Source organism: Plectropomus leopardus, chromosome 3 (genome assembly GCF_008729295.1).
Source record: "Plectropomus leopardus isolate mb chromosome 3, YSFRI_Pleo_2.0, whole genome shotgun sequence".
Taxonomy (NCBI): Eukaryota; Metazoa; Chordata; class Actinopteri; order Perciformes; family Serranidae; genus Plectropomus; species Plectropomus leopardus.
Genome location: NC_056465.1, coordinates 31,824,564 through 31,852,412, shown reverse-complemented (window position 1 = coordinate 31,852,412; position 27,849 = coordinate 31,824,564). Strand labels below are relative to the sequence as shown.

The window sequence follows — 27,849 nt, the reverse complement described above, 5'->3', positions numbered from 1 at the left end:
CAAACGTGTATTAATCTGTGAGTATTTTTTATTTTATAAAACTAGTTACATTTATTGCAGGTTTAGTAATACAATTTAATAAAATACTGTAAAGTTATATGCATAAAGGAACTGTACAAATGTGACTCCACAGAAACTTCGTTCTGATTGATCTGAGAGAACTGCCTCCTTTCCGGGCATTAACTATGCCAACACAATAAAAAAAAACTTTAAAAAACACAACAAAAAAACATTTGCTGATTCCATTATCTAAAAATTCCAGATGTCATTTCCTGCTGCACAGGAAGTGAGTGGATTGCGCCTCAGGAAGTAGGCGTGTCCCCGTGTCTCGGCTCCCCAGACGTTTTATTCACTGTGTAAACATGAAAGCATTCCTCCGGCTGACCAAAGAGAGCTAACAAACTTATCATGCAACCTTCATTTTAACAGCTGACTCTTTAAGTTATCTCTTGTAAAAAAAACAAAACAAAAAAAAAAACCAAAAAAAAAAACTGTTGTCATTGTTTCTAAATTGTAATAAACAAACAAACACTGTACAGTGAAAAGACTTTCAGTACTGGGGGTCAGACAGGTGGTGTGCTGTAACGGATCTCCATGTTGAATTTGTCCGGCGTCTTGGGCAGCGGAGGCTTCTTCAGCATGTTGTGCTTCATGATCACCTCCTCGTTGGCGTAGATCGGGGTGTCTGTGTCGTCAGAGTGGTACCCTGACTGGTATCCGCTCGTCTGATTGGATGACTCAGAAGCCAGAGACTCTTTACTCTTACAGCGCAGCAGCTGGCTGAAGACAGAAAACAGGAAGGAGACGTATATTTGAAATTTCGTTCGCAGCTAAAACAAATGTTCCCAGATAGATGTTATATAAGTTGTGTTGATGCGTCGCCCTCACACCTGAAGTTGGGCGTAGCTGGCAGCTGTTGATTCAAACCCTTCGACTCCTCTGGAGAGAAGCACATCCCACTGTCTGTGTGACCCTCCTGTCGAGATAACAAGTGGAATGAACACGGATGTTTGGTGTATTCAGAAAAACACTAACTTTTGGTTGTACCAATTCCCCAGATTTTAGGTGGTTAGAAAGAAATCTGAGAACCATGTCCCAACCATTATAATTTAAAAAAAAAATTCACTCTGAGAAAACTCCTTGAGAATTTGGACAAATTATGTCCTTCCAAAATAATTGCATCGCAGTTGGATGCAACATTTTACTTCTTACTGTGCAATAATATTCGTAGGCTATATTGCTATATTTTTGTGGTAAATATACTCCTCATCATGTGTGTGTTTCAGTTATCCTGTGCAACTATCAATCATGTATATACAGCATCTACAGAAGTCAAAGGTGTATATTTTTTTATTTTATTTCGTAATTTTCAATCCTTTTTTTGCACTCAAATCACTTTTGCATTTTCTGTTTCTGATTCTTGAGCATGACGTAACATATGAATGTTCCCGGTGTGATAAGTCCTATCTTATATAGTGCTTTTGCAGTTACATTTTACTTCCATGTCTGTGAAAACATGGATATTTCTCACTCTCTTACACACACACACACACACACACACACACACACACACACACACACTGTGGTCTTTGTTCTATAAATTAAATTACATGTTGCTTGGGCAACATTAAATGTTTTTTTTATTTCTTAAATAGAGATTTCAAACTTTTATTGTACAGATCTTTAAATAACCTTTTATTTAATAAAACCAAAATCCTTTAACATTTCTTCATGTTTTATGATAATGCTTAGACTTTTTGTGTGCCTGACAGTTGAAAAAATCAAGTCTTTAACTGTAAAAAATGCTATGTAAAAAAAAAAAATATATCACTGTTAGGTTGGCCTACTACAAGGGTAAAAAGCCAAGATTTTTATCATTTTAAAGAGCATAATCGAAAGGTAATAAATGAAATAATCACAATAAGGCTTTGCCCCAACTTTCAATAATGAGTGAAAAACAAATCTCAAAAGAGCTGTCACGACAAATAAAATGCTGCCTTAATAACGCCCATTTGATAATTAACAAATATGCTGCTATATGGGGTTGCGATCATATCAATAAACAAAATCTCATATAAAATGGGCATTTGGTCATTGTTAAGACAAAAAAGTCCTGCACAAAAACATTAAGAACTGCCTTGATGTAGTCAAGGGCATAGTTTTCATTTAATTTTGGGGGAGACACTTATGAAATGGGGGGATTTGGGGGTTTTGAACTGAAAACACTCAAGTTCTTGCATTCTGGTTTATTTTCATGCACTTTTCATGCCGTCTCTGCACGCATTCATGGCAAAAGCTGAATGTCTTGATTTTTTCAAAATAAAAGTCCTCTGTTGCTTTCATGTTTTTATTGGGATAGACAAATCATGGTTTAAATATGTGTTATTTGGGGGTGAGCTGCCACTGTCCCCTATGCTCCCCTCAAAATCTACACCCCTGGATGAAGGTAACCCAGGGGAAAGGTGTTCTTTAATATTTTCTCCACTTAGGTTTCTAAAGGCTCAAAATCACCCTCAAACAGAGAAGAAAATGAAAGTAAAGAAGACTCAAAAAGATCTAAAGATCAGATCCATTTCTTGCTGGCAGTAGGCACTAATATGAGGTGTTTGTGCATGTGTGTATCAGTTGGAGGCATGATCAGAATGCCCTGAGTGTGTGTTTCACCACCTCTCTTAAGCCCCCAGAAGTCACACTCTGATTGGTCCAGAGGGAAAATGCATCAAGCTGCTTTTAATTCTTAATCAGGAGTCATTCCCCACACCCTGAGCAACAGGTGATCTGAATCAACCTGCGATTAACTCAAGGGAACTGTGACATCCAGCTAAAATAAACTGGGAAAAAAGGGGGAAAAAATATGACAATTGTTGAAGAAATCCAACTTTTCTAGTCAGAAGGAAAAAAATGCTTAATTTTAAACATTGTGAAAGACTTAGATATCAGCAGGTTTTTGGATATGCACAAATACCGCAAAGATTACTGACCAGGTGCAGCTGAGGAGGAACTCACACACAGGGAGACTCATCATGCCACATTTTGCACTGAGAAAAGTCAAATAGGACCAAAATGTTTGCACTTTTTCACATTTTGTCACCGTTTATGTACACATTTTAAATGTAAGCATTTAAAAAAAAATCCTGACTCTCTTTAGTTCTGTGTGTGTGTCCTCCCTTGCTTCACTATACGTTTTCCCTGTTTGCTGCACCAGGAAAAATGACTACCGAAGGTTTTCAGGGTGCAGCTCAACCCCTGTTAACTATCTAACCACAAACAGAAAATAAATGTATAAAAGTGTAAAAAGAATGTATGTGTATTAGTTTATGGGTGGAGAAATTACTGTACAGTGCACTATGTTGCCAGTTTATTAGGTACATCTGTACTACAACCCAACAAAATGACTATTATTTTATTTATTAATGTTTTTATAAAAACTGATGGGTTTTTCTCTCAAATAAATTACACTTTTAAGGGCTAAAGGTGCTTGAAAACTCCTGTACATTTCACCTACATGTGCAAAATTTGACTTGAACATTTATCATTTCCAGACGTAAAAATAAGTCTTTGGGAGTTTGAATTAAATTAACTGTGCTTTTTTTGTTGTTGGTTTTTTTTTTTTCGCATTTTTTGGCCATTTACAGGGGTCATACTTTAACAAACTCCTCCTCTTTACATTTATCTTTACATTTATTTTTTTTGGTTTTGTTATTTCTAAAGCTTTACTTTGTGGCTGTGATGCACTGAGCTGCATTATTCATAATACATTTCTATTTTTTTATTTAAAAGTAGAGAAACATTTAAGAACAAAGAAAACATTGCTCATTCTCAAAGCAATACGTAGATAAAAATCTGTTTTGCAAATGTGTGATGATTGTGCAGAGTCACACTCGCTCACCATAACACTGCTGCGCGCCACAGGGATGTCCTCAAACGTCTTCACACTGAGGGGACGACTGCACCGCTCACTCTGCTGTTGCAGTCTGCACAGAGGAGATAAGTTATTGAACAAGATTCACCGCTGAGTATTTTAATTTTCAGAGATGTTAGTGGGGAATGAGATCATCATGCTGACCCAAGGGACGATGGTTTGTCATAGTGGAGCTGAGCTTCCAGGATTTCTCCACTCTGGGGCCGGCTGTAGGGGTTCCTGGGGGCCGGGGTTACTGGAGATTCTTGTGCCTCGCCGCCAGCTGTCAGAGGGATGTAGTCTTTCCCATCCTGGAGACCAAGAATACTCTTAATTACAACACCTCAAATACACACTGGATCAATAAATCCACACAAATGAGTGGACATATGAGCTCACATTAAAGCGATCACTGATATTAAATATATCCAGAAATTACTTTTTCCTGATGCTATAATCAGTATTTCCTGTTGCAACGAGTTTGCATCAGCATGTTTTTTTCTTCTACTTCAGCTAATGACTTCCTTAATTTCCCACAGTGACTTGGCACTGCTCAGCGAATTAGTGTGAACTTGTTGCTTGTTGCTGTGTATTATTTTGTCATCTATTGTAATTCAATTGTTCTTTACAACATCAATTACACGTCCGTCCATCCTGGAAGAGGGATCCCCCCTCAATCGCTCTTCCTCGTTTCTAAAGGGTTTTTTTCCTCGATAAAGGCATTTTTGGGATTTTTGAATTTTTCCTTAGTCGCTGTGAGGGTCCAAATACAGAGGAATGTCATATGCTCTAAAGCAATCTGAGGCAAATTGTTATTTGTAATTTTGTGAATAAAAGTGATGGCGCCACCATGAGGTCACCCAGTGGTTTGTGGACTCTCACTTTGAAGCCTTAAGTTTGGCATTTTGGCCATCACCACCTTGGCTGTTTGTAGACAGAAGTGATGAGAGGTTGGAGCTGCGGATGAGCAAGGGGCCGATCTGACTTTGAAGCAGAGGACACTTTTCACACACAGCCAGTCAGCTGCTCCGCCCTATTTTTTGCAAACTTTAAGCCTTAATAAAATGTAAACTGGTGAATTGTATAAAAATTCACTCCGTATAATTGTCATGAATGTTGCCATTAGCTATAGAGTCCAAAACCGTTTTTTTTTGTTTGTTTGTTTGTTTGTTTGTTTGTTTGTTTGTTTTTTCTTCCAGGCTTTAAACATGTTTATTTCTTCTGTAAAGTTGGGCATCTTAACATGGGGGTCATGGGGATTGACTTGCTCTTGGAGCCAGACTCAAGTGGACTTTTGGGAAACTGCAGTTTTTTAGCACTTGCATTTTGGCTTCATTTTTTAACCCGTGAAGCTGCTTCTTGAAGTAGATGGTTGCTTCTTTTTTGCATTGATATGTTGGTGGGTGTAGTTCAGTAGGAAAAACAAATTAACTACTCGAAACAAGATCTGTGGATATTCTTGAATAACTAGGCCATGACTTCTGAAAACACACCTTTCAACTGAGTTTTTTAAAATATATTTTTATGGCACAAGCCGAGTGCCATCTAGTTACATCTCTACGGGCGAAATATTAATAATAATAACTTTATTTATATAGCACCTTTAAAAACTGAATTTACAAATTGCTTTGACAAACAAAGCAAAGCAGAAGCGAGAGGTGATTTTCGCAGAAGTAACATGACAAAAAGAGCCAAAAAGTAATACCAAACTAAAGCCAGAGAAAAGAGAGAAACAATCACAAAACAATAACAACAGCAACCAATCCCGATATGAATAAATGCTGTTTGAAAAATATTTGTGGTAAAAACAGAAATAATAGTACTAGTAATAGAATTAAAGATGGCCGTTGCAGAATAAAAAATAAATTATGTTATAAAAAATAAATAAATAAATTAAAAACTAAATAAATAAATAGATGAATAAAATACACTAATTAAAAAAAAATAAATGACATCACATAAAAGCAAGTCAATAAAAATAGGTTTTAAGAATCTCCAACACTCTGCAACTCACACCAAAACAATCTATGTATAATGGATTTTGGGGTGAACTATCACTTTAAATGTTTTATGGACACAGCAGACATTTGCTTTAAACCAAACAGACCTGTTGAGCGCTGGCCTGCAGCAGGTTGCCCATATGTTCGACCAGCTCTGTGAACGTTGGTCTGTCTGTGGGACGATCCAGCCAGCAGTCCAACATGGTCTGGTATCTGTGAGCAGAGAGTACATTTTAAGACGTCTGAATAAGTTAAATTCCCGTCATTTATTCAGTTGCATCATGTCCGCTCACATCTCAGTGGTGGCGTATTCTGGGGGTCTCATCCTGGTGCCTTCCTTAAGCCTCCTGCAGAATAACTCATCGATGCAAACACCCGGATAGGGAGAAGCCCCTGCAGGAGGTTAAACAGGTGAAATTGCAGACATACAGTGATCATTATGTGTCTTGTGTTATGTGAACTTGTGATTAATATGCTTACCCAGAGAAAATATCTCCCAGAGAAGAACCCCAAAGGACCAAACATCACTTTGTGTAGTGTACACACGATCAAAGATGGTCTCAGGAGCCATCCACTTTAGAGGTAGACGCGCCTGTAATATGATGAAGATGTAAGCATCATTATTTCACAGATCTTAATTATGTGAGAGATCAGCTATGTGTAACTTTGGGCAGCTTACATCTCCCTTGCGGACGTAGTCAGGGTCTTTGTATACATCTCTGGCTAGGCCAAAGTCACAGATCTTAACCACATTGTTCTCCGAAAGCAGGATGTTTCTGGCTGCAAGATCTCTGTGGATACACTGCCAATCAAACAGAAACACAGGAATTCACATTAGCAAACAAGATTATTATCTACAATTTTTTGATGTCTACATGCATAAACACAGATTTCTAAATAGTTGTTTTACCTTGCGGGACGACAGAAACTCCATTCCTTTGGCCACCTGGAAGCTGTAGCTTATCAGGTCCTCCATGGTCAGGTGGTCATCGTCTGAGCTCTCTGCGGTCACATGATGCATTTTTAACAAACGTAAATATGAACCCTTAAACATTACAACCCACACAGAAATGTAACATATGACATAAATGCCTCTATATTACGAGTGAGGCAATATTTTATTATCACATACATTCTCTGAAAATATATAGAGATATAAGATTGAAACATGAAATATTTGTATTATTCAAATATTAAAAATAGCTATATAAGGATTTTGTTATGGTATTATACATTGCTAGAATTCATGTTGATAATACATATTTAATTAATACATGTATAAGTTCAGTATGCTTATGTATGTTTTTCTTATTCTTTTTTTTTTTTTTTTAATTTTTTTAAAAAATAAGCGTATATTATATTTGTACATATATTTAAAAATAGCTACATGACGAATTTTTATACTATGTTATGTGTTGCAACCACACATGTAAATAATATATATTCAATGCATATGCAAGTTTATGAAAATAACATAAACATTCTATTTGGATTATATATGTTTTCTTATTCATTTTTGACATATTATTATCTTTTCTATATATATGTATATAATATCAACACATTTCAGTGGGCTTCAGGATTGATATAGATGTAAATAATGTATTTCTATTGTGTGTGTGTGTATATATATGTATATATATATATATATATATATATATATATATATATATATATATATATATATATATATATATATATATATATATATATATATATATATATATATATATATATATATGTATATATATACATACATATATAAAATCAGAAAGTAGATATATTAAAAATATCTGTATTCGGAATTCCTATACCAAAATTAATGCTGCAACCATAAATTTTAACAATATATATCTAATTTATATATGAAAATTTTTTAAATCAGCATATACATAAATATACTGTGTACTTTATGTATGTATGTTTTTCTTCTTAATTTTTTATATCCTTCATCAATTAAAACATATTTTGTATTTGCCTTACGCTGTACTTGGAAAACTTAGATAATGTCTTTTTCTAGATGAAATTTATGTATGTGTAATTTTACAAATGTATGCAAATATATATGTTTGAAAAATACACGCGACATACAAGGCAATAAATGTATCAAATATTCAAAAAGCGACACATTTGTATAGGCTAGACATATATGTCAATATATGAAATTCTCCAAATTCTAATTGGTTTCATATATATATATATATATATATATATATATATATATATATATATATATATATATATATATATATATATATATATATATATATATATATATATATATATATATATATATGGGAATTCAATATATGTACAACTATATCACATTTCCGTATGGCATTTGTCCTGAAGCTATGCAGTGGTGCTAAAGTGAAAGCTGTGTCACTCTGAGTCGTCTCTCCCACCTTCCTGAGTGTCAATGTTGCTGCCTGAAGCCGTTTCTTCATCTCTGGAGCAGACGGCCGTTCCTGTGCAGAGGTCCAGCTGTGCGATCTTCCCCAGACCCAGATCCCCTTCAGTCACATCCTCCTCTGCAGACGCCCACTTCTGACTGTCAACTCGCTTCCTCTGTTGACCACGGGAAACACAGAGACAAGAGTTAGAATCACAATATTTTATTCAGCTTGCAGCTTTTGTATGTGTGTATCACAATATGTTAGATAGTCTGTTGGCCATTAAACCTGCGTAATGATCTGTGGTCGATGATGGGACTGTGTGCAGCTGTGTGGGCTGAGTGTAACCACATCAGAGGCTTGGCTGCTGTTTACTGACTGCATGAGGGCCACACTTCATTTACCTTGTAGGGGCTGTACTCTCCACGCTTGCTCTTCAGGTAGCTAGAGAGGTTTCCATGTTTACAGTACTCCACAATCACCATCAGAGGCCCTGCAGAGAGAGGGAAGAGCAAAGAGGCAAGGGATCAAAGTTAGACGACTCGTAACTTTACATAACGGAACCAGGAAGGACACCTAGAGGCTGATTTAATGAGAAGTGTGAGGCATATTAGAGAGAAAGGAAAATAAATACAAGCCAACTCAAATAGATAACTATAATTAGGTTTGGAAACGCTTGTTAAATTCCATCACTGGCCGTCATAAAGAGGAAAATTACCGGTAACACTGCATGCTCGGGATACAAAAGGGAACAAAGTATATGGGCCCGTCTTCATGTACAGTACATTTCCGTATGATGACTCACCTCCAGGCTTCGTGCAGGCTCCCAGCAGGTTGACCACATTCAGATGATGTCCGATATGAATGAGAATTTTCAGCTCGGACATCAATGCGCGGTATTCGCTCGATGTGGCTCCCTCTGTAACACAGAGAGATGCGTTACCTGTTAGCGTTTGACAGTTTTAACTGTGTGTACTGTTAGTGGACCTGTGTGTTTTAGGTGGAGAAAGAGGGACAAAATACTAACCCTTTAGCATCTTGACGGCAACAGTGGTGCACGTGGTAGCTTTCTCGATGCCTAAGGCAGCTGCTTCGACCACCTGACCAAACGCTCCTCGTCCCAGCGGGTCACCTTTAATGTAAAACATTTATCATGAAAACACACATGCAAATATCACCATCAGTGCCAACATTGTTTTTTTAGTGGCCCCCTGACCATTTTATAATTCAGACTAGGAAAAGATTTATTCATAGAAGGATTTTTTTTTAATGTAAATACAGTTTTTTATTTTTTTAATTATAAAAGTGAGTGGGTGGTGGAGTGGGCTGAGAAAGGTCTAAATGACACTCTGAATGTCAACAAATCCTAGAAATGCTGCTGTGCCTGGATTTAGCAAAAATTAGTGGGGACATAAAATGTCAAATGTTGAAAACAGGCTTTTTTTTAAATATATACATACATAATTTTATTAACTGGCCCCTGGCCTCCTGTCATTTTGTAAAAAGGGTCCCCGAGGCTAAGCACGTTGAGTATCCCTGCTTTAATGCTATCATTAATCATCAGGTCAAAAATTTAAATTTGCCCAATTCTTTGGTTTGTGACGAAATATCTGCAAAGGTGGTGGACTGACAGACCAGCACTGTCATCATGCCTGCTGCTAGCAGGAACTGTGAACTATAACCTAAAAAATCTCAGTAGAATAAAACACAAAAAAAAACTTCTTTTTTAGCATAATGCATTAGGATTATACTTTTCCAGGGAAACTGTCTGAGCTGGCACTTGTAGGACTCAGTGTGTTTCTCAAGGACACAGGACGCTGTCACAAGTTAAAGCACTGACTCTTTACTCAGTGAGCCACTTCTCTGCCTGCAGCGTTCTCACCGAGCTTCAGTCTGTCTCGAGGGAACTCCCATTTGTTTGCATCATACGTGAGTCTTTCACACTGCTCGTCCATGGGCATGTCCTCCGAGTCCAGGATCATGGACAGATAGCCCGTCTTCAGATCCCCACCACTTGGCTGAAAGAGAGAGAACGTGTAAATTAATGAGCCTCAATTCATTAACATCTCATTCTCTCCTTTCACAATAAAACTGTACAGCCGTTTTCCAGTGACGGTAAAAAGGGGCCCAATCAGTAATGCGGGTCTACGTGACCTATGGGAGCAGAGAGTGGCCCTGTTGTTCCCACATACAAAAGAGAGCGGCTACTGAGAGCCAGACCAGTCACTTCCAATCACTCATACACCCCCACAGTGTGTGTGCTCGTGCATGTGTGTGTTTTAGCTATATTTTTAATTCAGTACCAGCTCCCCTGAGTGTAACTGGAGGGAAAATCCAAGGAAGGAAAAGTGTGGCAAAGGGAGGATGAGGAAGTTCTTACTCTCTTTCTGCCACGGATGACAAAGACGATCAGCAACCAGAAAAACATGGCGATGACCACTGACCCAATAGGAACAATTAGTTCCACATTTGTCTTTTCCTCCGCACCTAGAATAAACACAACAATATGAGTGGCAGGGGTATTCACAGGTGGCCTTATGATAAAAAATGTGTCACAGATCAGATTATGCAGGTAATTTGGTGTCAGTGCTTCAGGGGAAGTCGTGGGACAGTCACAGTGGAATGTCGAGTGTAATTTGGGTGGCGTGCCTTGGTGTTGTTGCATAAAGCTCAGACGGGTTTGTCATTGTCTTTGGCATGTACACATGTGTATGTGTGTGTCTGTGTTTGGGTTGGAGGAAGGAGACTGTTGGAATCTGGTCTGTAAGCATACTGACATTTTATCTAGTCATAACAAATGGTCAGCAGTCAGCATGAACAAACACTGCCAAAGACAACTTGGAAAAGGCCTATCAGAGCCGCAGTGTGTAACTACACGATGTAATGAACCCTCTCCCCTGTAATTCAATTTAGAGACCGCGTGAAAAATTATCAGGGGGAAAGAGGGGGACAGAAAAGTGAGGTCTGGGTAATTTTTCTTTCTGCTGAGAGCCAGTTTGTCTTCATTATTTGTCCAGGGTTCCCACGGTCATGGAAAACCGGGAAGAGTCACGAATTTCACAATCATGTTTTACAGGCCTTGAAAACCATGGAATAAGACTAAAATCGATGAAAGTTGTGGAAAAGTAATTGGATTTTTGAAAGCAGAACAAAATTGTCTTGAAAAAATTGGGGGTTAAAAAAGAAAAGAAAATTAGCTTAAAAATTACTTTAAAATAATTCTGATTCTGTAACATAAATTTTAATATATAACTACAATAATTCTAAATATTTTTTCTGGACATTTTTCCCAATTTTTCTAAAAATATTTTTTTAAATGTACTTATTTCTTGTAATTTGTACGACAATTCTTTCTAAGTTGTTAATTGCCTTTTTTCCCATGTTTTTGAAAGAAATCAAATTTGCTAAGCACTCAAAATACTTATGAAAGGCATCTTGAAAATCAATGTCGATTCTCCATTGTCTGTATAAAAGGTGCTCTATGAATAAAGTGTATCATTATTTATCATTTTTATTATAACAAAGACAGCTTTAGTTTTAGGGAAACATGTAATTAACATGTAACTCAGGATTAACTAACAGTAAAAAACAGTCACATGTCTGATTTCATAAATGTCAAACATATAATTCAACCGCTCTCTCCACCCCAAAAAACTGAGGAATATATTTTTCTCTCCCCCTCTGTTGCTCTGTAAAAATCCCTCACACACAGTGACTTTCTTGTTAGCTGATCTTTCCTCTGCCCTCCCTCGTTTGCAGGGCTGGACTGAGCTGGGAGCTACTGTAACTGGGTCTACATTCTGCTGGCGGGGTCCAGGTCACGTAGGCCCCTGGTTCTAGTTAGCGCATTTGTTTGTTTGTCACTGGACAGAAAAAAGGGTGGACAGGAGAGCAGAGGCCGGAGCTGTGGCAGGGCTGGCCTCTCCCTTTGTCCTGCAGTCTCCTCATTGTTTTGGATTTAGAAACTCCCAGGAGGATGTGCACTAACTGGGCCAACTTCCTGTCATGCGGAAGCAGAGTTATTCTTACTCTACATCTTTGATATCAAACATGTCATATGTGTGATGTGAACTGCTGAAGTCTTGAGGCCAGATATAAATACATTGTCTTTGTAAGTATTGTGGGTATTGTCAAAAGGTTCAGGCTTAAGTTTTTAGCATGAACTATGAGCAATACCTTCTTTACTATAAGCAATGGATTGCTGACCGGGTCTACCGGACACAGGCTCAGGGACCAGTGACTATTAACTTGTACTGTAAAACTAGTAAATAGATACGAAGGATGCAAAAACAATACAAAGAAACACAAAATAACTACAGAGGACACAAAACAACTAAAAGAGACGCAAAACAACTGGAAAGAGACACAAGACAACCAAAGAGAGACAAACAACAACAAAAAGACATAAATTACAGAAAACAACCACAGAAAGAGAATAGATGCAAAACGACTGCAAAGATGAAAAGATTAACCACAAGGAAACACAAAAGAAGTACAAACACAAGAAAAACAGCCACAAAAAGACACAGACTATAAACATACACAAAATGTCTCCAAAAAGATACAGAACAACTACAAAGAGACACAAAACAAGTACAATGAGAAGGAAAATGATCACAAACAAACACATAAACAACACATAAATACAAGAGTCGCAAGATGTCTACACTGATACACAGAATGACTACACAGAGACACAAAAACCCGAAAGAGATGCAAAGTTACTACTTAGAAAAAACATGATGACAGAGAAACGAAGACATCAGAGATTCAAAACAACTGCAATTTGCAGAATGACCACAAAGAAAATAAGAAACTACTTCAAGGAGACACAAAATAAGTTCAAAGAGAAGCAAAATGATCCTAGAGAGACTACAAATAGATGCAAAATGGCAAAGATACAAAGGAGACATTAAAGACGTAGACAGATAAGCAAAACAAAGAGATGCAAAAAGACTACAAAGAAAAAGCATGATGATGACAGAGACACAAAAAGATTGCAAAGAAATTCAAAACAATTACAGTGACCACAATGAATACAAAGAGATCACCAAAATCACCACAAAGATACACAACAACACTAAAAGAAGACAAAATGACTACAAAGAGACAGAAAACAAATGTTAAAAACAGTATAAAAGGTTTTAAAAAATTAAGCTAAATGACCAAAGTGACTGAAAAAAACCTACGAGACAGAAGGAGAAGGAGAAGGGGTGTGGGGACGTTTATATGTCTTTACCCGGGGCCATCTATGCTACCAGCAAACAGGAAATACTTCGTCATTGTACAATGTTGTATTTCAATTATTTGGGGAAGCACTGACCTTCAGTAGTCAAATAGGCCTGTGAGGTGTCACAGCCGCGGATGTTGCATGCAGTGCAGGTGTACAGACCGCTGTCCTCCTTCTTCACGCGCTGAATAGTCAGAATGTGGTTATCCTGGCTCAGAATCACACCTGAAAACCATCAATATTGTGCCTTTGAATACCTCTGGCTCCTCATGAAGCGAGTGAGTGTTTATTGTAAAGCCTGCATGCCTCACCTGAGCCCTCCACCACAGTTTGGTTGTTTTTGGTCCACACCACCATTGGGTTTGGTGTCCCAGCTGCATCACAGAGGAGGCTGATCGTTGCACTCACGTTAACTTTTTGATCGGTCAAATTATTAAGGATTCTGGCAGCCTCAAGACCTAAAAGAAGATTAAAGGAAATTTATTTCAAAAACACTTAAAACTATATATATTAGTTTGTGTGTCAATCTAATGCCCCACTCTTAATACTCTAAATAATATATTCTTCTTATTATTGTATACTCTTCATGATCCTAATCAACTTCATTTATTTTGTGTACCCACTTTGTAATTTTTGCAGATATCTGGAAAACCACAGGATGACACATGCTTTGTATTGTAATGGTGTCTTGATCTCATGTGGGATAGGCCAGAAATGGCATGACACTGAAATAGAAACTAACTAACTAACTAATAAGCAGAATAATAATAACTTGCAGCTATAATATGATACACTAGTCCCAACTTGTAGGTCCCGCATGTCACATGATTTCCAACAATAAAAAGAGAACCTTAAAGTTACATTACCTTTTAGAGAAAGGCGGCGGAGCAGGCAGGTTGTCTCTCGAGTCTTGATATTTTCCACCTGACAGGCGTACAGACCCTGGTCCTCACGGGACGCGTTGTGCAGCGACAGCTCCAGGGTCACGTTGTTGCCCTGCAGACTGGACAGCACTACATGTGACCGGGGCTTCTGCTGCAGGGGAGCGACAGGCAGTGGTGGAAGTATTCAGAAATTTTACTCAAGTAAAAGTGTCAATACCATCATGTAAAAACACTGTGGTATAGGTCAAGGTCCTTAATTCAAAATCTTAGAAAAGTAACATAAAAGTACATAAGCATTAGCATAAATGGCCCATTTCAGAATAAAACATATTAAAGATTTTGATTATTGGAATAATTATTGATGAATAAATGTGTTTAGCACTTTAAAGTTGCAGCTTTTGAAGGTGAAGCTTATTCAGATTACTTTATTTACAGCTGGGTGCCTTTATCCTTAATACTACCTCATAATTTATTACCTCATTATATTTTGTATTATTAATCCAAATTTGCAAAGTAACAAAAGCTTGCAGATAAATGTAGTGAAGTAAAAGGTATTTCCCACTGAAATGCAGAGAAGAAATGGAAATACTCAAGTAATGTACAAGTACCTCAAGATTGTTCTTCAGTACAGAACTGGAGTTAGTGTACTTAGTTATAGTCCACCAGGGGCGACAGGGCTGTATCGGCGTGATCTGCTCTGACTCTGAGATGTTGTGGACGCGGTACCAGACCAGGTTGCTGTAGATCATGTTGTCCGCCTTACAGCGCAGAACCACATGGTCCTCTTCTAAGGGCTTATTAGACGGAGACACACTCACCTCAAGGCCACCTGCAGATGGACACGTAGCAAGAATAAGAGCAGGGTGATGAATATAAATTATTACAGAAATAACCCACATGAGACAGAAAAGAGAACGTTGCTCACGTGTGACGTGGAAGAAGATGATTCGTGAATCCTCTCCTATTTTGTTGGCAGCCGTGCATCTGTAAAGGGCGTGGGCCTCCGCTTTCTGAATCTTCAAAGAGCTTGCGATTTTCTGGGGAAATGCATTTACTTTGTTAATATTTGCATGCGGTCAAAACGCAACATTCACTTATCTAAAGGAACAGTGTGAAAGATTTAGGGGGATCTAGTCACATCTAGCGGTGAGGACTGCAGATGTTAACCAGCTGAAACTTCTCTCAGATAAAATTCCCTAAATGTTCACAGTTCAGGAGGTTTTTACCAGGAGCCGAATTATCCGCAGAGGTCTCTCCTTCTCCAAAAAAAATAAACCAAGTAATGTAAACCTGTAAAAACCCTAAATAAAGCAGTCAGTATCAGAGAAATCAGTGACTCACTGATTTCTCTGATACTGTTCAGCATGTCTGAGAAGGACCACAAGCCTGGTCCTGCTTCAACTTGTTCACTTTTTTCTCTGGTAACTTAGGGGTTAATCAATGTCGCTGTCTAAAGATCAGCCAGTCTGCCTGGGATTTTGATTGACTGGCTATAGCCAGTATAGCCAGACATCGGCAATATCCTTTTCTTTTAACAGAGTGGACAGCACACGGGAAAACCAAGGATTGTTATGACCTTTCACTCTAAATTTCCAAAAGGGAGCATGTTTATTTATAATATCAATGAGGGCACTGTGAGACTATGTCCCAGAAAATTCTACATCAATAATGTGATTCATTTTGTTCCACTCAAAGTTCCACAAATAACAAAAAAAGCTTTCTCACACAAATGCTTAAAGTCTTGTTAAAGAATTATTTGTGGTGTTGATTTTGGAAGCTCAGCTCAGTTCGTCTGACTGCCCCTGTAACACAGCAATCGTTCAAATCATTTGCAAAAATACCAATGTCTAAATATTTGTGGGCAGCATTTGTCAAAAATAAATCAAGAAGGAAATATTTTTCTGGATATTCAAGAATTGGATGAGTTGAGCTATTAATTAGTTATGTAAGATTGTATGAGTCACAGAGAGATTTAAAATGGTCAGAGACAGGGGACAACAAGTACAAATTAAAATCTCCAGCAAGGACAACCTCATTAAAATCTAAGGCTTATAACTGATTACTCAAAGATGATAAAGTGTCACTGCTTACTGATGAAGGTTATAACACCCTAAAGCTGTAGTAAAATGGCTTTTAAGAAGTTCAAATCATCTGCTGAGAGGCAGTGATAAAAGAATGGTAGCAAGAAATTTGTTTTTTATAGAGATAGCAACACCCTCACATTTTCTGGGACGATCACAACAAAAGACATTATAACTCTGTATTTATCTTTGATGGATTTGTTTAACCACGGTTCAGACCAAACATCAGCATCAGGACATTTCGTCTAGATTTTCAGTAAATCCAATATAGAAAGCAGACTTCTGACATTTTGATGAATAAAACAAAGTCCAGACCTAGCTTTAAAATCATCAGCAGTATGCAAACAGTTAAAATAATTAAAATGGGAGTCAGGATTGGGTTGAACATTCCCGGATAGGAGAAGCAACAAAACAATGGGACCTTTTCTTTTGCTGAGTTTTGTGTAGGCACAAATGTCATTTCTAGCCTTTGGTCGACTTAGATCACACGAGTGAATTACTAAAAAACAGTCATAAAGACTAAAAAGTTTAACAAGATAGCGAACAGTCATGGGGTCTACAGTCATCTGTGTCTTCCAATTTTGGAATCTCCTAAAAAATGTAAAATCACGGTTTATGTCCTTTTGACCACATTCATGCACCTCACGTGGATACAGTGCATTGAATAAAAGCAGGAGAGTTGCTGAAAGAAACATGCCGATAAGCATGCAGGAAAGGAGGATTTTGACAAAGTCCAAGTCAGTTCAGCAAGGATCTGATCTGGGTTTTACATCCTCCTGAGTTGCAGTGACGACGTTACGTCACGTCTCATATATATAGGATATATACAGGAAGGTAAGCCTACAGAAGCAATGCATTGGATAAATAAGTTAAAATCGGGACAAGTCAGGCTCTACAACAACAGAAAAACAATTACAAGCAACAGTGTTTAGCAAAAGTTAAAAATGTGCACATCCATAAAAACGCTGAAAAAGGTGCTGGAACCACATTGAAGTGTGAATATTGAACGGAGGAAGGTCTGTACACTTCAGTTCCCTTTACAGTTTTTTTTATTGCGATACCCACAAAACCAGTGATGTTCTGACCTACATGCACATCTTCAGACTGAAGAAAAGCTCGTAGCTCAACGTAAAAAAAAAAAAAACTGTAAGGGGAGCTTCAGTGCGTGAACCTTCCTCTGTTCAAAGCAACAGTATATAACCAAGAAAGAGGCACTTTCCCCTCTCCTAAAGGATTAGAATGACCGATACTGTGCTGGTACCTTGGGCCCAAGAGCTTCACTCTCAGGTGAGTGAGGGAGAGACCATGTGCTTCACAGATGAAGGAGAATGAGGAAGGATGAGGGAGACTGAGGAAGGATGAGGGAGGTGAAGGAGGGATGGGATCCCAAACCCCCTATAGTTTCAGCGTGTCAGGTGAGAGAGAGACACCATGCGCAATGGAGCTTCAGTGTTAGGTGAGAGGGAGCCGAGCGTGCCTCTGACTGCTTGTCAGCAGTTGTGACACTTCTTTTTTCACTTTTAACTGACAGGACACTCATGGTGATGGACAACAGGGAGAATGGGGTGTAATGAAGAGCAATTATTTACCTTTCGGTTAGGCTCAGCATCAATCATAATTCGCTCGACAGGATGGTGACCAGTGCTATTGCTGATATCTCTCCAACCTGTACACCCCTCTAGTTTTACTTCAGACTTTATCAGTCCAGACCTGTTGGATAAAAACAAACATAAAACAGGTGAGACTAACAAATCTGGCTGTGACACTTTTAAAGAAATGTTCCTTTGAATGTAGCTTCAGTGTTACACTCTCTTGCACACTGCAAGAGTGTCTCTATCACTCCAAGTAGATATGAATACTCACAAATGGAGACCTATGACTTTCACTATTACAGTTTTTTACAGTGTTTTTCATATGCTTCATCTTGTTTTGCAAAAATGCTCAGTTTCATTCTTTTCTATTTTTGTTATGTAATTTATTCTTATTTTAGGCGCAGACAAAATGTCAATCCAAATTAAGAAACACAGGAAAACTGAGTGTTTGTTGATTGTGAAAATGGGTACATGATAACGAGGGACAGAAAGTATGCAAGGAGAATCGCAGCTTTAGCAGGAAGAAGCTCTTTTTTTGACAGAGAGCATGACGGGAGAACAACAGGAAACAAAGTGCAGGAGTGAGGAAGTGCTCTGATGTGGAGGCAGGAGATAAGGAACCTGCTGATGGTCTCCTCTGGACAAAGCCACCACTCACAGGCACCCCCTCCTTTCTATATCAACACTTGTAAAATCACAGCATACCTAAATAGGTTGTAGTGTAACAACAGTTGAGACCTCGGACAGAGCTGCAGTATTACACGGCTGAAAATCGCGGATTGTACAAATGAGTAAACACAGTCTTAATAACTGATGCCCTTCTAAAAAATGGACATTGTGAAAAGCATGAATCATATCCGCTGATCTGCATCAGGACAGAGTGTGCTCTCATTGTCTCATCTCTTGTTTTTGTCAACATCACGAAAGCAGCTATTCCTCTCCTAAATCAACAACCTGTTGACAATGAGTGACTGAGAAGCATGTGAACACTGCGTGTGAAAGGAAGTCCCACCTCTTGCTGTGTCTCCCTCATACACACACACACACACACACACACACACACACACACACACACACACACACACACACACACACACTCAGACACACTAAAAACACTTACAGGAAGGCCTCTGGACAGTCCTCTTTAGACATCCACTGCCACTGGATGTGTGCAGGTGTGGGAAACCCACGGGCGGTGCACCTCAGGGTGGGGCTGCTGCCATATGGGTACACATCATTGTCCACCGCCACCTCCTTCTCAATGATATGAGGTGGCACTGTAGAGGATGAGACAAAAAGTTATCATCCGTGTCTCTTGACCAGATGACAGTTTAACCTTTTCAAACCTGAGCGAACTGGTATGATTAATTTGTAAAACATAGGGAGAAGGCAACATCAACTTAACAAGACATGGCCCAATATATAGCAAACAATTGTAAGAAAATTATCTAAAATATAAGCAAAAAAAAGTAAAAATCAAACAAGAAAACAACCAGTCACTTGGACACAAAAACACGAGTCCACATTGAAAAGCACTTAAGTTCCTATTTAAGAAGAAATACAAAAAGGTCAAGAAAAAACAAAACATGCCATTGACCAGCAGCTGGAAAGAGCGTCTCTGCTCTTCTTTTGTATTCTTATTGGTCAGGACCATTGTGTAATTCCCTGCATCTGTTTCTGTGACTCCTTGGATGATGAGGGTATCACTTCTCTGTTTTATTCTGTAATCAGCCAGTGGTAGGCCATTTTTTAACCTGGGTAGACAGAAAAGAGGAATGTTACAGAAGTAATCTGTGTCAGAAAATATCAAAAATGAATGCAACAAGGTCACAGTAAAAAGTAATCTGCAGCCCACAGACTATAGCCAAAATAAATAGTACACATATAGCTGATTAACTGTATTACAGACTGAACATACCATTTGAGACTGGGCTCTGGGTAGGCCGAGTACTTGACAGGGATATTTGCTTGACTTCCAACATTTACCTCCCAAACCTTCTGCCATGGTTCTTTCATGTCAATAAAAGGCTTTTCTGGTAAAATGAGAAATCACAAAATGTTTCAAGAGTTAATACTGCCATTTCAGCAAAGCTAATGGGAATTTGCTTTAATAAGGTCATGTAAAAGAAAAACAAAAAAGAAGCAGAACGTTTGTTTTGGGGCTCGGTAAGGTACATCAAACTAAGAAGAAAAAACTCTGCAAAAAGTAAAGACTCCTAAAAAGATGTGAATTTTGTCTAATACATTTTTAAAACTTTACAACTATAACTTAATCATGTATTTTGCACAAGTTAATTATGTTATTATGATATTTCAGGCTGAATTACAGGGAAAGATGTACAAAATGATGCACAAGACATCCTGAATATGTCCAGCTAAACAAAAAAAACCCACACACTTTAAAATCCTCAGCTGTCTTTAAAAGAGTAAAACTTTTCATACCAACGTAAATAGCATAAAAGAACTTGAGGATGAGATGACGTAATTTGCATAAATGTCTTTGGAATGGTTTTTTTCCCAACGTTTTACAATGAGCATCAAAACAGCTGTCTGTATTATGTGTTCAGTACACTTACCATACACTTTAAGAACTGCCCAGGCACTTTTCTCCATCTGCCCGCTGGATGCAGTGCAGGTGTATTTTCCGGTGTGATCGACTGTCACGTTCTCCACTGTGAGTGTGTTGGAAAGCTCCAGAGAGTTCCACAGCTTCTTTTTGTGCGGTTGTGCGTGGGTCGGCCTCGAACCGTTCACCGAGGTCTGACACGAGAGAGAGACACATCAGAAATGCAAGTTAGACCGTTTAGCAAACTTAGAATAATTGTGAAAGTAGAGAGCAAAAGAGTTGTTTTTTTTTTTTTAAAGAGGACAACGACCACAAAAGGGCTTTAGTCTTATTTTGTCTTATGTGAGCCGGTGAAACATCAAAATAAACATGGTCACCTTTGCACTTTGACCTGACAAAGAGAGAAGCTGAAGGATTCCTGAAAGCAGGAAGTCAGAAATATGTGCCCGGATAAGAGGAAACAAGATGCACCATGTCTGGTGTCTGTCTGTCTTCAGCGGTGTGTAAACCAGTGTGACTGAAGGTTGGCTTATAAATATACATACAGGGGCACTGATCATCACGGAGGAAAAACAGAAAAGCCTCGGGCACTGACCAGGGCCTGACCGGAGTGCGTCCAGTTGAATTCGATGCCCACGTTGAGCTCGGTTTTGGCGGTGCAGCAGAGCACCAGCCGTTCCCCCACAGACAGCCTCACTTGCGCGGGGGTCAGGGTGAGTTCATAGATCTTGTATCCTGCGGAAAAGGGAGGGGAGACAAGGCAGTCAGTGGACGGCCTATTGTTCTCCAGAGAATACCGACTCTCTCTCCCTCTCTCTGGTCCGCTCTGTTACACCACCAAGTCCCACTTAAACTCTCTGAAAGTTAAGAAAATTGGTTTGATTTCTTTTGAAAGTATTGGGAGAAGGCAATGAATAACTTAACAAGAAATGCCCAAAAACCTACCAGGGAATTTGTGAAAAGTTACAGGGAAATTACATGAAAATAAGAAAAAAAAAATAAAGTAAAAGAAAAAAAGACCTTCAGAAATGAAATTGCTATTTTAAAAAAAACAGAGAAGAAATATTTTAAAAATAAAAATATATTTTTTAAAATTCCCTCATAAATATAAGGGAAAAATGTTTTAATTTTTTTTTAATTGTGTATAAATAATGTGTGTAAATAATGACCCTCAGCTGATTTTCAGGTCACATTCTCTTCTCTTTTTACAATATTTTTTTGCGGTTTGTGGGACTTTTCTTGCCAAGTTGCCTCTAGCCCTTAGGCCATGTTTTCAAAACCAATTTTCTCAGATTTCAGGAGTTTAAATGCTTGTAATGCTGAAAGTAGCACAAGATAACTAATGTCCCTCCCAGGGTTAAAGGGTTAACTCAACCATCAGTCCCCCTCTCTCTGTCTCACACACCTACAGTATATTACTTCTACATTTTTGACTTGTGATAATTTTCTGTGTGAATCTCTCTCCATCTTACCGACAACAGCGACAATGTAGAGAGGAGACTTAAACGTCTCATTTCCAATCCGGGTCTGGCAGGACACAACGCCGGCGTAGCTGATCAGATGACTGGGAACAGTAAAACCCGTTCTGGCGTCCCACAAAGAGTCTTTTCCATCAGGATGAAGCTCCTTATTTGGATACTTCTGACAGACATAGAAATTTACTGATTTCGAACATAGAATGAAAACAAAAACATAAACACCAACACATTGTACACATGAGGAGCCTTTTCTGTCTGTGTAAACAAGATAACATCACTTTGTTCACACCACTTAAGTAGGAAACACTCAGTAAACTGATATAATATTATCAGCATCAGGAGTTTGCTGATAATGGAGGAACTGTTGAAAACATATTTGCAGCAGTTTCAGTTAGCCTGAAACCACACTTAATAAAGAGGCATTTAGTCTCAGTTCCACTGGTTTAGAGGGGAACTCCATTGGTTTTACACATGAAGGTTAGACTGCTCCAGCCCAGTCGCTAGAGTAAAATGTTGGCATGGTGCGTTTCTGCAAACCATGGATAAATTGTGTTTGTGCATTTCATAGTTATCGTATCAGTGTTTCTAATGTGACGTAGTTCAGATTACATGTTTGTGAGCTGAGTCTCTCTCATCTGGACATTTCAAGCCATGTTTGTGGAAACAAAACAGGGTATCTTATGGTAAAAAATTAACTTTTTTTAACCCTTATCAAGAGAATTTTTTGCTGACAACACATTTCATGTGCTGAGATCAGACATCTTTCATGAGTATTTAAACTTTTGATCTAGTTGAGCTAAGTGGTTTGATTTTCTTTCCAAAAAACAGGGAAAAAGGCAGTTCCAACTAAGTTTTCCACATTATGAAAAAGAAAGTATTATACACTTAATTACCATATTCATGAGCAAAAGTTTTAAGCTACTTACTCATAAAAATAAAGTTGCTTCAACTTTTTTCTTTACATTATTTAAAAGGGATTTTAAAGTGTTAAACTGAGATGAGATATTACACTACTATTATGTCTCTCATCCTCCAGAAGTTGCTCCAGCTTGTACAACACCTTAGATTTCACTAAGAAACAACATAAACAGAACAGAAATAACTCTTCCTCACAGTGTGCAGTGTAACGTTGAGATCTTCCACCGATCCTCTGCACGGTATCACCACCCGCTCTCCCTCGCGGATGAACACCACCTCGTATTCTTTCTCAGACGGCACAAATGGCACCTTGTAATCTAAAATCAAATGAACAAACATAAGAAATGTGTTTAAATTAAGTTAAGAAGAAAGTTAAAGTGACCTCAACACCAAACTGGCAGGAGCTAGGCGAGACAGGCTACCCTTAAATTAAGATTGGCCGTCTTAATATTTCTTTGACTGGATGTTTATATAATAATGATATTGCATTTCATGTACACCTGTATAGTAGTGGTTGTTTTTTTATTACGGTGAATGACCCTGATTAATGTAAAAAAATACATCTCTAACCACTGTACTGTAACCTTAACACCATTTACAGTACAAATGTACAACTTTTTACAGTATTTTGGGGTTTAAATGGTGACACTACTTGCAGTAATATTAACTCATATCAATCCAAAAGTTTACCAAATGACATTTACCAGACATTATTGAGTGTCTCTGACCTGGGAGGGAGTTTGTGAACCACTGTGCTATATGAAAGATTTCCTTTTTACTGTATATGTCATAGGCGGAAATGAACAAACAAATATATGTGAACAACACTTTTTAGTGTCCAGTACGTATACTGTCAACCTGTCCAACGTCAGAGTGCTCATGAATCCCTAACGTGTCGTAATGTAGTGAAACACAGGCACTGAATGAACGATGAAGATGAGACCTCCACGCATTCACGTGCTCCTCAAGTGGTCGTTTTTTCAACTACAGCGTGTACGTGAGCTCAAAGTTATAATGTGAAACAACATAAACGCCACAAAGATAGTGTTTTGTGCATCATAATGAGTTTACATAGCACATCTGCATACAGTTGGGATGCTGTATTGACGCATTAAAATGAATATTTTATCATTATTGATGTAAATCTATGATGATGACTTTTATGGGGGCGGCCATCACAAGCTGTCAGAGGTGCATGAATTATAACAGAGTTCACAGGTAAACTGACAGCATACTTACAAAAAGTATCAAAACTTGAAAGGTTCGAAAGATTCAAGAAATATTTGCATGTATCAATTCAAAGAAACCAATACTGTAAAAATAACCATTACTATACAGCTTTAAAACATGATTAACAAACTTTTTTGTGAGTAAATTGATACATATTAAGTCATTGGACAAGATTTGGCTATAGGGACCTCCATCTGACAAGATTCTGGTTGTGGGATATGATTATTGTTGTCGACTAGTTGAGAAGGCAACAGTGGAGAAAGAGTAGCTCTTACGACTCTTGTTCACATTGTCCTCACTTCCAGAGTGAAATGAATAGAAAAATCTAAAAAACTACTCCCCATTTTTCTGGGGACCTCCTGAAACCCCCTCAAGGACCACTGGGGGTCACATGAGCCCTGATTTAGAACCACAGGCTTAAACAAGTGTCGTATTTGTGAGATTTTTGAGGACATGTAAAGTTTTTGTAAAAATTTTGACAACATGCTTTGCTATGAGATTTTGTTGACATTTTTGTCAAGGTACTATACTCTGACATTTTTCGTGAGAATTTTGAAGATATAATATGACTGTTCTTGTGATTTTTAATGACATACTGTATTATGTCATTTTTTTAAAATATGTTTTTAACAACATATTATATTATGAAGTTTTAGTGACATGTCTTTCTCCCCATCCAGTGCCAATTTGCCATAAAGTTCTTCTGCATGACATAACATCACAATAAACCACAGCATCACTTCAGCTACACTTCAGAATAAAATTATAAGTAGGTATACCGTGGACAAACACATAGGCTGCTGCTGAAGTTTTGCCATCTTCGGCTTTCATGTCTTTGTAGGCGCACTGGTACTGTCCAGTTTCATTGACAGTTGCATTAGAGATCCGCAGCGTTGTGCAGAAGAGTCCCGATCCACTGCAGTCACTGGTGGAGAAGCGAGTGCTCGTAGGAGGGGTCGTCCACCTCAGGTACTGCCGACCTCTGCCAATCAAGAGACAGAGAGTAAAGTCAGCATGTATGTTTGTGTTTGTCTGGGTCAAAGCATGGACTGAGCTCAGTAAGATGTATTCATACACACCTGCATGTGAGCTCCACGTTGTCAGATCTGTTCATCCTGTGGACGCCATAGATGTTCAGCGTTGGCGGATCAGGCATAAACCGCAGTTCTATGGCTAAGAATCAAAAATTCAGTTATAACAAAGACGTCAACAGTGACGATCAGCCTGTACATCCTTAACAAACACATAAAGGGGTCAGAGGTCACTATTGTTTTTAATAATAAGCACAGAACAGTCCTTAAAATGTTTTAATGGAAATTAAATCAGGTCAACCTAACTGAAACTGAAAGAAACAGTACAGAGAAAAAGTAGGGCTGTTCTGTGACCAGCTTTTGGGCTACTCAGGGCCATTATTCCTCCGCTGCAGAAAATGGCGGAGTTGTGTCAAAACAGGAAGCAGGGGAAGATGGGCTGGGTCAGGCTCAATAGCCGAGCACAGTGTGGCCTAGGTGGGGTTCCTGTTTCTGAGGATACAGGCTGCCCACCACCTCCCTGTGAGGCCTTAAAGCACATAATGTATTGTATGGAAAAAACACATAAGACTGACCCGGAAGACATTATATAAGTTTGCTTTAATTTAACTTAATGACCTCTAAATTAATATGCTATTCTTTATTCTTAACTTAGATTACCAAACACAGCATCTGCTTTTAAACTGTATGCTTAAAACCAACTTTTACATGAAAGTTTCTTTTTTTTCCTTTTTTTTTTTTTTTTTACAATAAATCTGTTGTTTGTCAAGTTTCTGCCCCTTTCAATAATTGTATTATTTTTTTTACACACTCTGTTTTATTCTGGTTTTAACCTATATCCAGTGTTTTGTTTTGTTTTGTTTTACTTTTTTTTATATATTAAAGCTGATTTTATATATACACTATTTTACAGAAATTACAAGGACCATCTCTTTGGACCAACCTACTTTCATCATACAATCAATATCTACATTATCTTCGTTTTAAAAGCATCTGAAAAAGACTCTTATTTAATTTGACTTAATCACTATATTTGTAATGCATTTTACTTCGTAAATACAAACTTTGTGACACTTGTACATTTTTATGAACTTTGTATTACTGCTTAGTCTTGAAGTTATGATTAGCTATGTAATCTTTGTTATTATCTTTTGTCTTTTTAGAATTATTTAATAGGGAAGTATTAGGGTATCTGCATAAGTCAATTTGGGCTTCTAACCTCTCCTGCACAGACTTGTTTAATTTCCCTTTTATTTTTTATACATATATGAAAACAAACTAAATTAAACTCAACTCAACTAAAACTAAACTAACTATAATATCGTCCCTGTAAAGCAATTTGTATATTTAAGTTCATTATTAGCTTCTTTTTTTTTTTTTTTTTTTTTTTTTTTTTTTTTTGCAAATATGAACCAGATGACTTGCTGAAATTGTAACTCACATTTCCCTCATTTTCTCAACTTATCCCAGAAGAGGAAATTATCTGACACACTGCAAGACTTTTGCAAACTCTTCATATTTAAAATGTATCCGAAACAGACTTATCCAGCTGTTCAAAAACCAAAAAAAGTATTCATTCAGACTACATTAAATAAACACAGAAATAACAATGATCAGGTGTAATATATAATTAACTTTACAACAAAACTTTTTTCAAGTTTGCTATTTAGATTAAGTTAGTAGTTAAGATAGAAAACTTTATTTTCTTACCAGCAACACAGCTGATTTTCAGAATAATGCCCAACAGTGGAATGAGGGACACTGTCTCAGCCATCATCCGACAGAAGACATGGACAAAGTCCTCATGAACATCCGATTAAAAAAAACGTCTCTGCATTAATAATAATCCTACACGCTCAGCGCTAATCCATTGACTTCTGGTGTTTTATATTCCTCTCCAGAGAAAGTTTTCGGCGCCACAGATTCATGAAAACGAGCCGCAGAGGACGGACAGAGGACTCACAGAGGACGGGGATCAGAGTAAAGTGCGGCCGTTTGTCCTCATGTAGCTGCTGCTGAGGATGGAGACAGCTTCAGCCTGCGGGGGAGGAGCGACTCTCTCTCACTGTTAAAACCATCACACACGAGACAAACCTCTGAAGGCACAAAAACTAAACTAAGTCAGGAGTTTTACTTTAAATGTTAAATTTAAGAGAGCAGCGGAGCAGCTAATCTCACTTTTATAGAGCTGTAAAGATGTTACTTTACACATTAGCAGTAACACAACCGCTAATAAAAATATGTAGGATTTAGTGGAAGCCTTTGGTAGAAATTGTAATTTATATTACATGTTGTCATTAGTTTATAGTCCCCTGATACAAAGTTTTGTAGCGTGTTTGTTACGTTAAAATAAGTTACATATGGAGAAGCCATATGGAGAAGGGGGTCCTCTTCCACAGATTCCGCCATGTTGTTTTTACAGTAGCCCAGAATGGACAAACCAAACACTAGGTGGGTTTCCATTACAGATATGTGCAAAACTTTGACAATTTTTTTTAAATGTCTGTAGGTTGGTTTCCATTCACCCTTAGATTGCGCAAATTGA

The 27,849-nt window shown here is 38.0% G+C and overlaps 1 protein-coding gene across 2 annotated transcripts; it reads right to left on the bottom strand.

The window, feature by feature from the left end:
- Window positions 1-231: 231 nt before the first annotated feature.
- Window positions 232-27,504, bottom strand: kdr (kinase insert domain receptor (a type III receptor tyrosine kinase)). 2 transcript variants are annotated; one of them, XM_042483184.1, is made up of 31 exons: window positions 27,015-27,504; window positions 25,353-25,446; window positions 25,053-25,255; window positions 23,239-23,360; window positions 22,120-22,288; window positions 21,243-21,382; window positions 20,658-20,841; window positions 20,000-20,114; window positions 19,672-19,835; window positions 19,202-19,358; window positions 18,079-18,199; window positions 15,334-15,445; window positions 15,017-15,237; window positions 14,391-14,559; window positions 13,836-13,982; window positions 13,618-13,749; window positions 10,675-10,781; window positions 10,177-10,312; window positions 9,322-9,426; window positions 9,100-9,213; window positions 8,699-8,787; window positions 8,307-8,469; window positions 6,812-6,903; window positions 6,581-6,703; window positions 6,382-6,493; window positions 6,195-6,294; window positions 6,009-6,114; window positions 4,067-4,212; window positions 3,890-3,974; window positions 891-976; window positions 232-780 (listed from the first exon to the last, which is right to left on the bottom strand). In XM_042483184.1, the coding sequence occupies exons 1-31, from the start codon at window positions 27,079-27,081 to the stop codon at window positions 564-566; spliced, it is 4,098 nt and encodes a 1,365-aa protein (XP_042339118.1). In that variant the 5' UTR covers window positions 27,082-27,504; the 3' UTR covers window positions 232-563. The 2 variants fall into 2 exon arrangements, with proteins under 2 accessions (XP_042339118.1, XP_042339126.1); XM_042483192.1 differs by having other exon boundaries at window positions 22,120-22,285.
- Between the last annotated feature and the right edge of the window lie 345 nt (window positions 27,505-27,849).

Coding starts and splice junctions, on each gene's coding strand:
- kdr (XM_042483184.1), bottom strand. CDS start 27,081: ATGATGGCTGAGACAGTGTCCCTCATTCCACTGTTGGGCATTATTCTG. Junction 15,238..15,333: donor CATCTTCTTCCACGTCACAC/GTGAGCAACGTT, acceptor GTCCATCTGCAG/GTGGCCTTGAGGTGAGTGTG. Junction 6,115..6,194: donor GAATACGCCACCACTGAGAT/GTGAGCGGACAT, acceptor CTCTGCTCACAG/ATACCAGACCATGTTGGACT.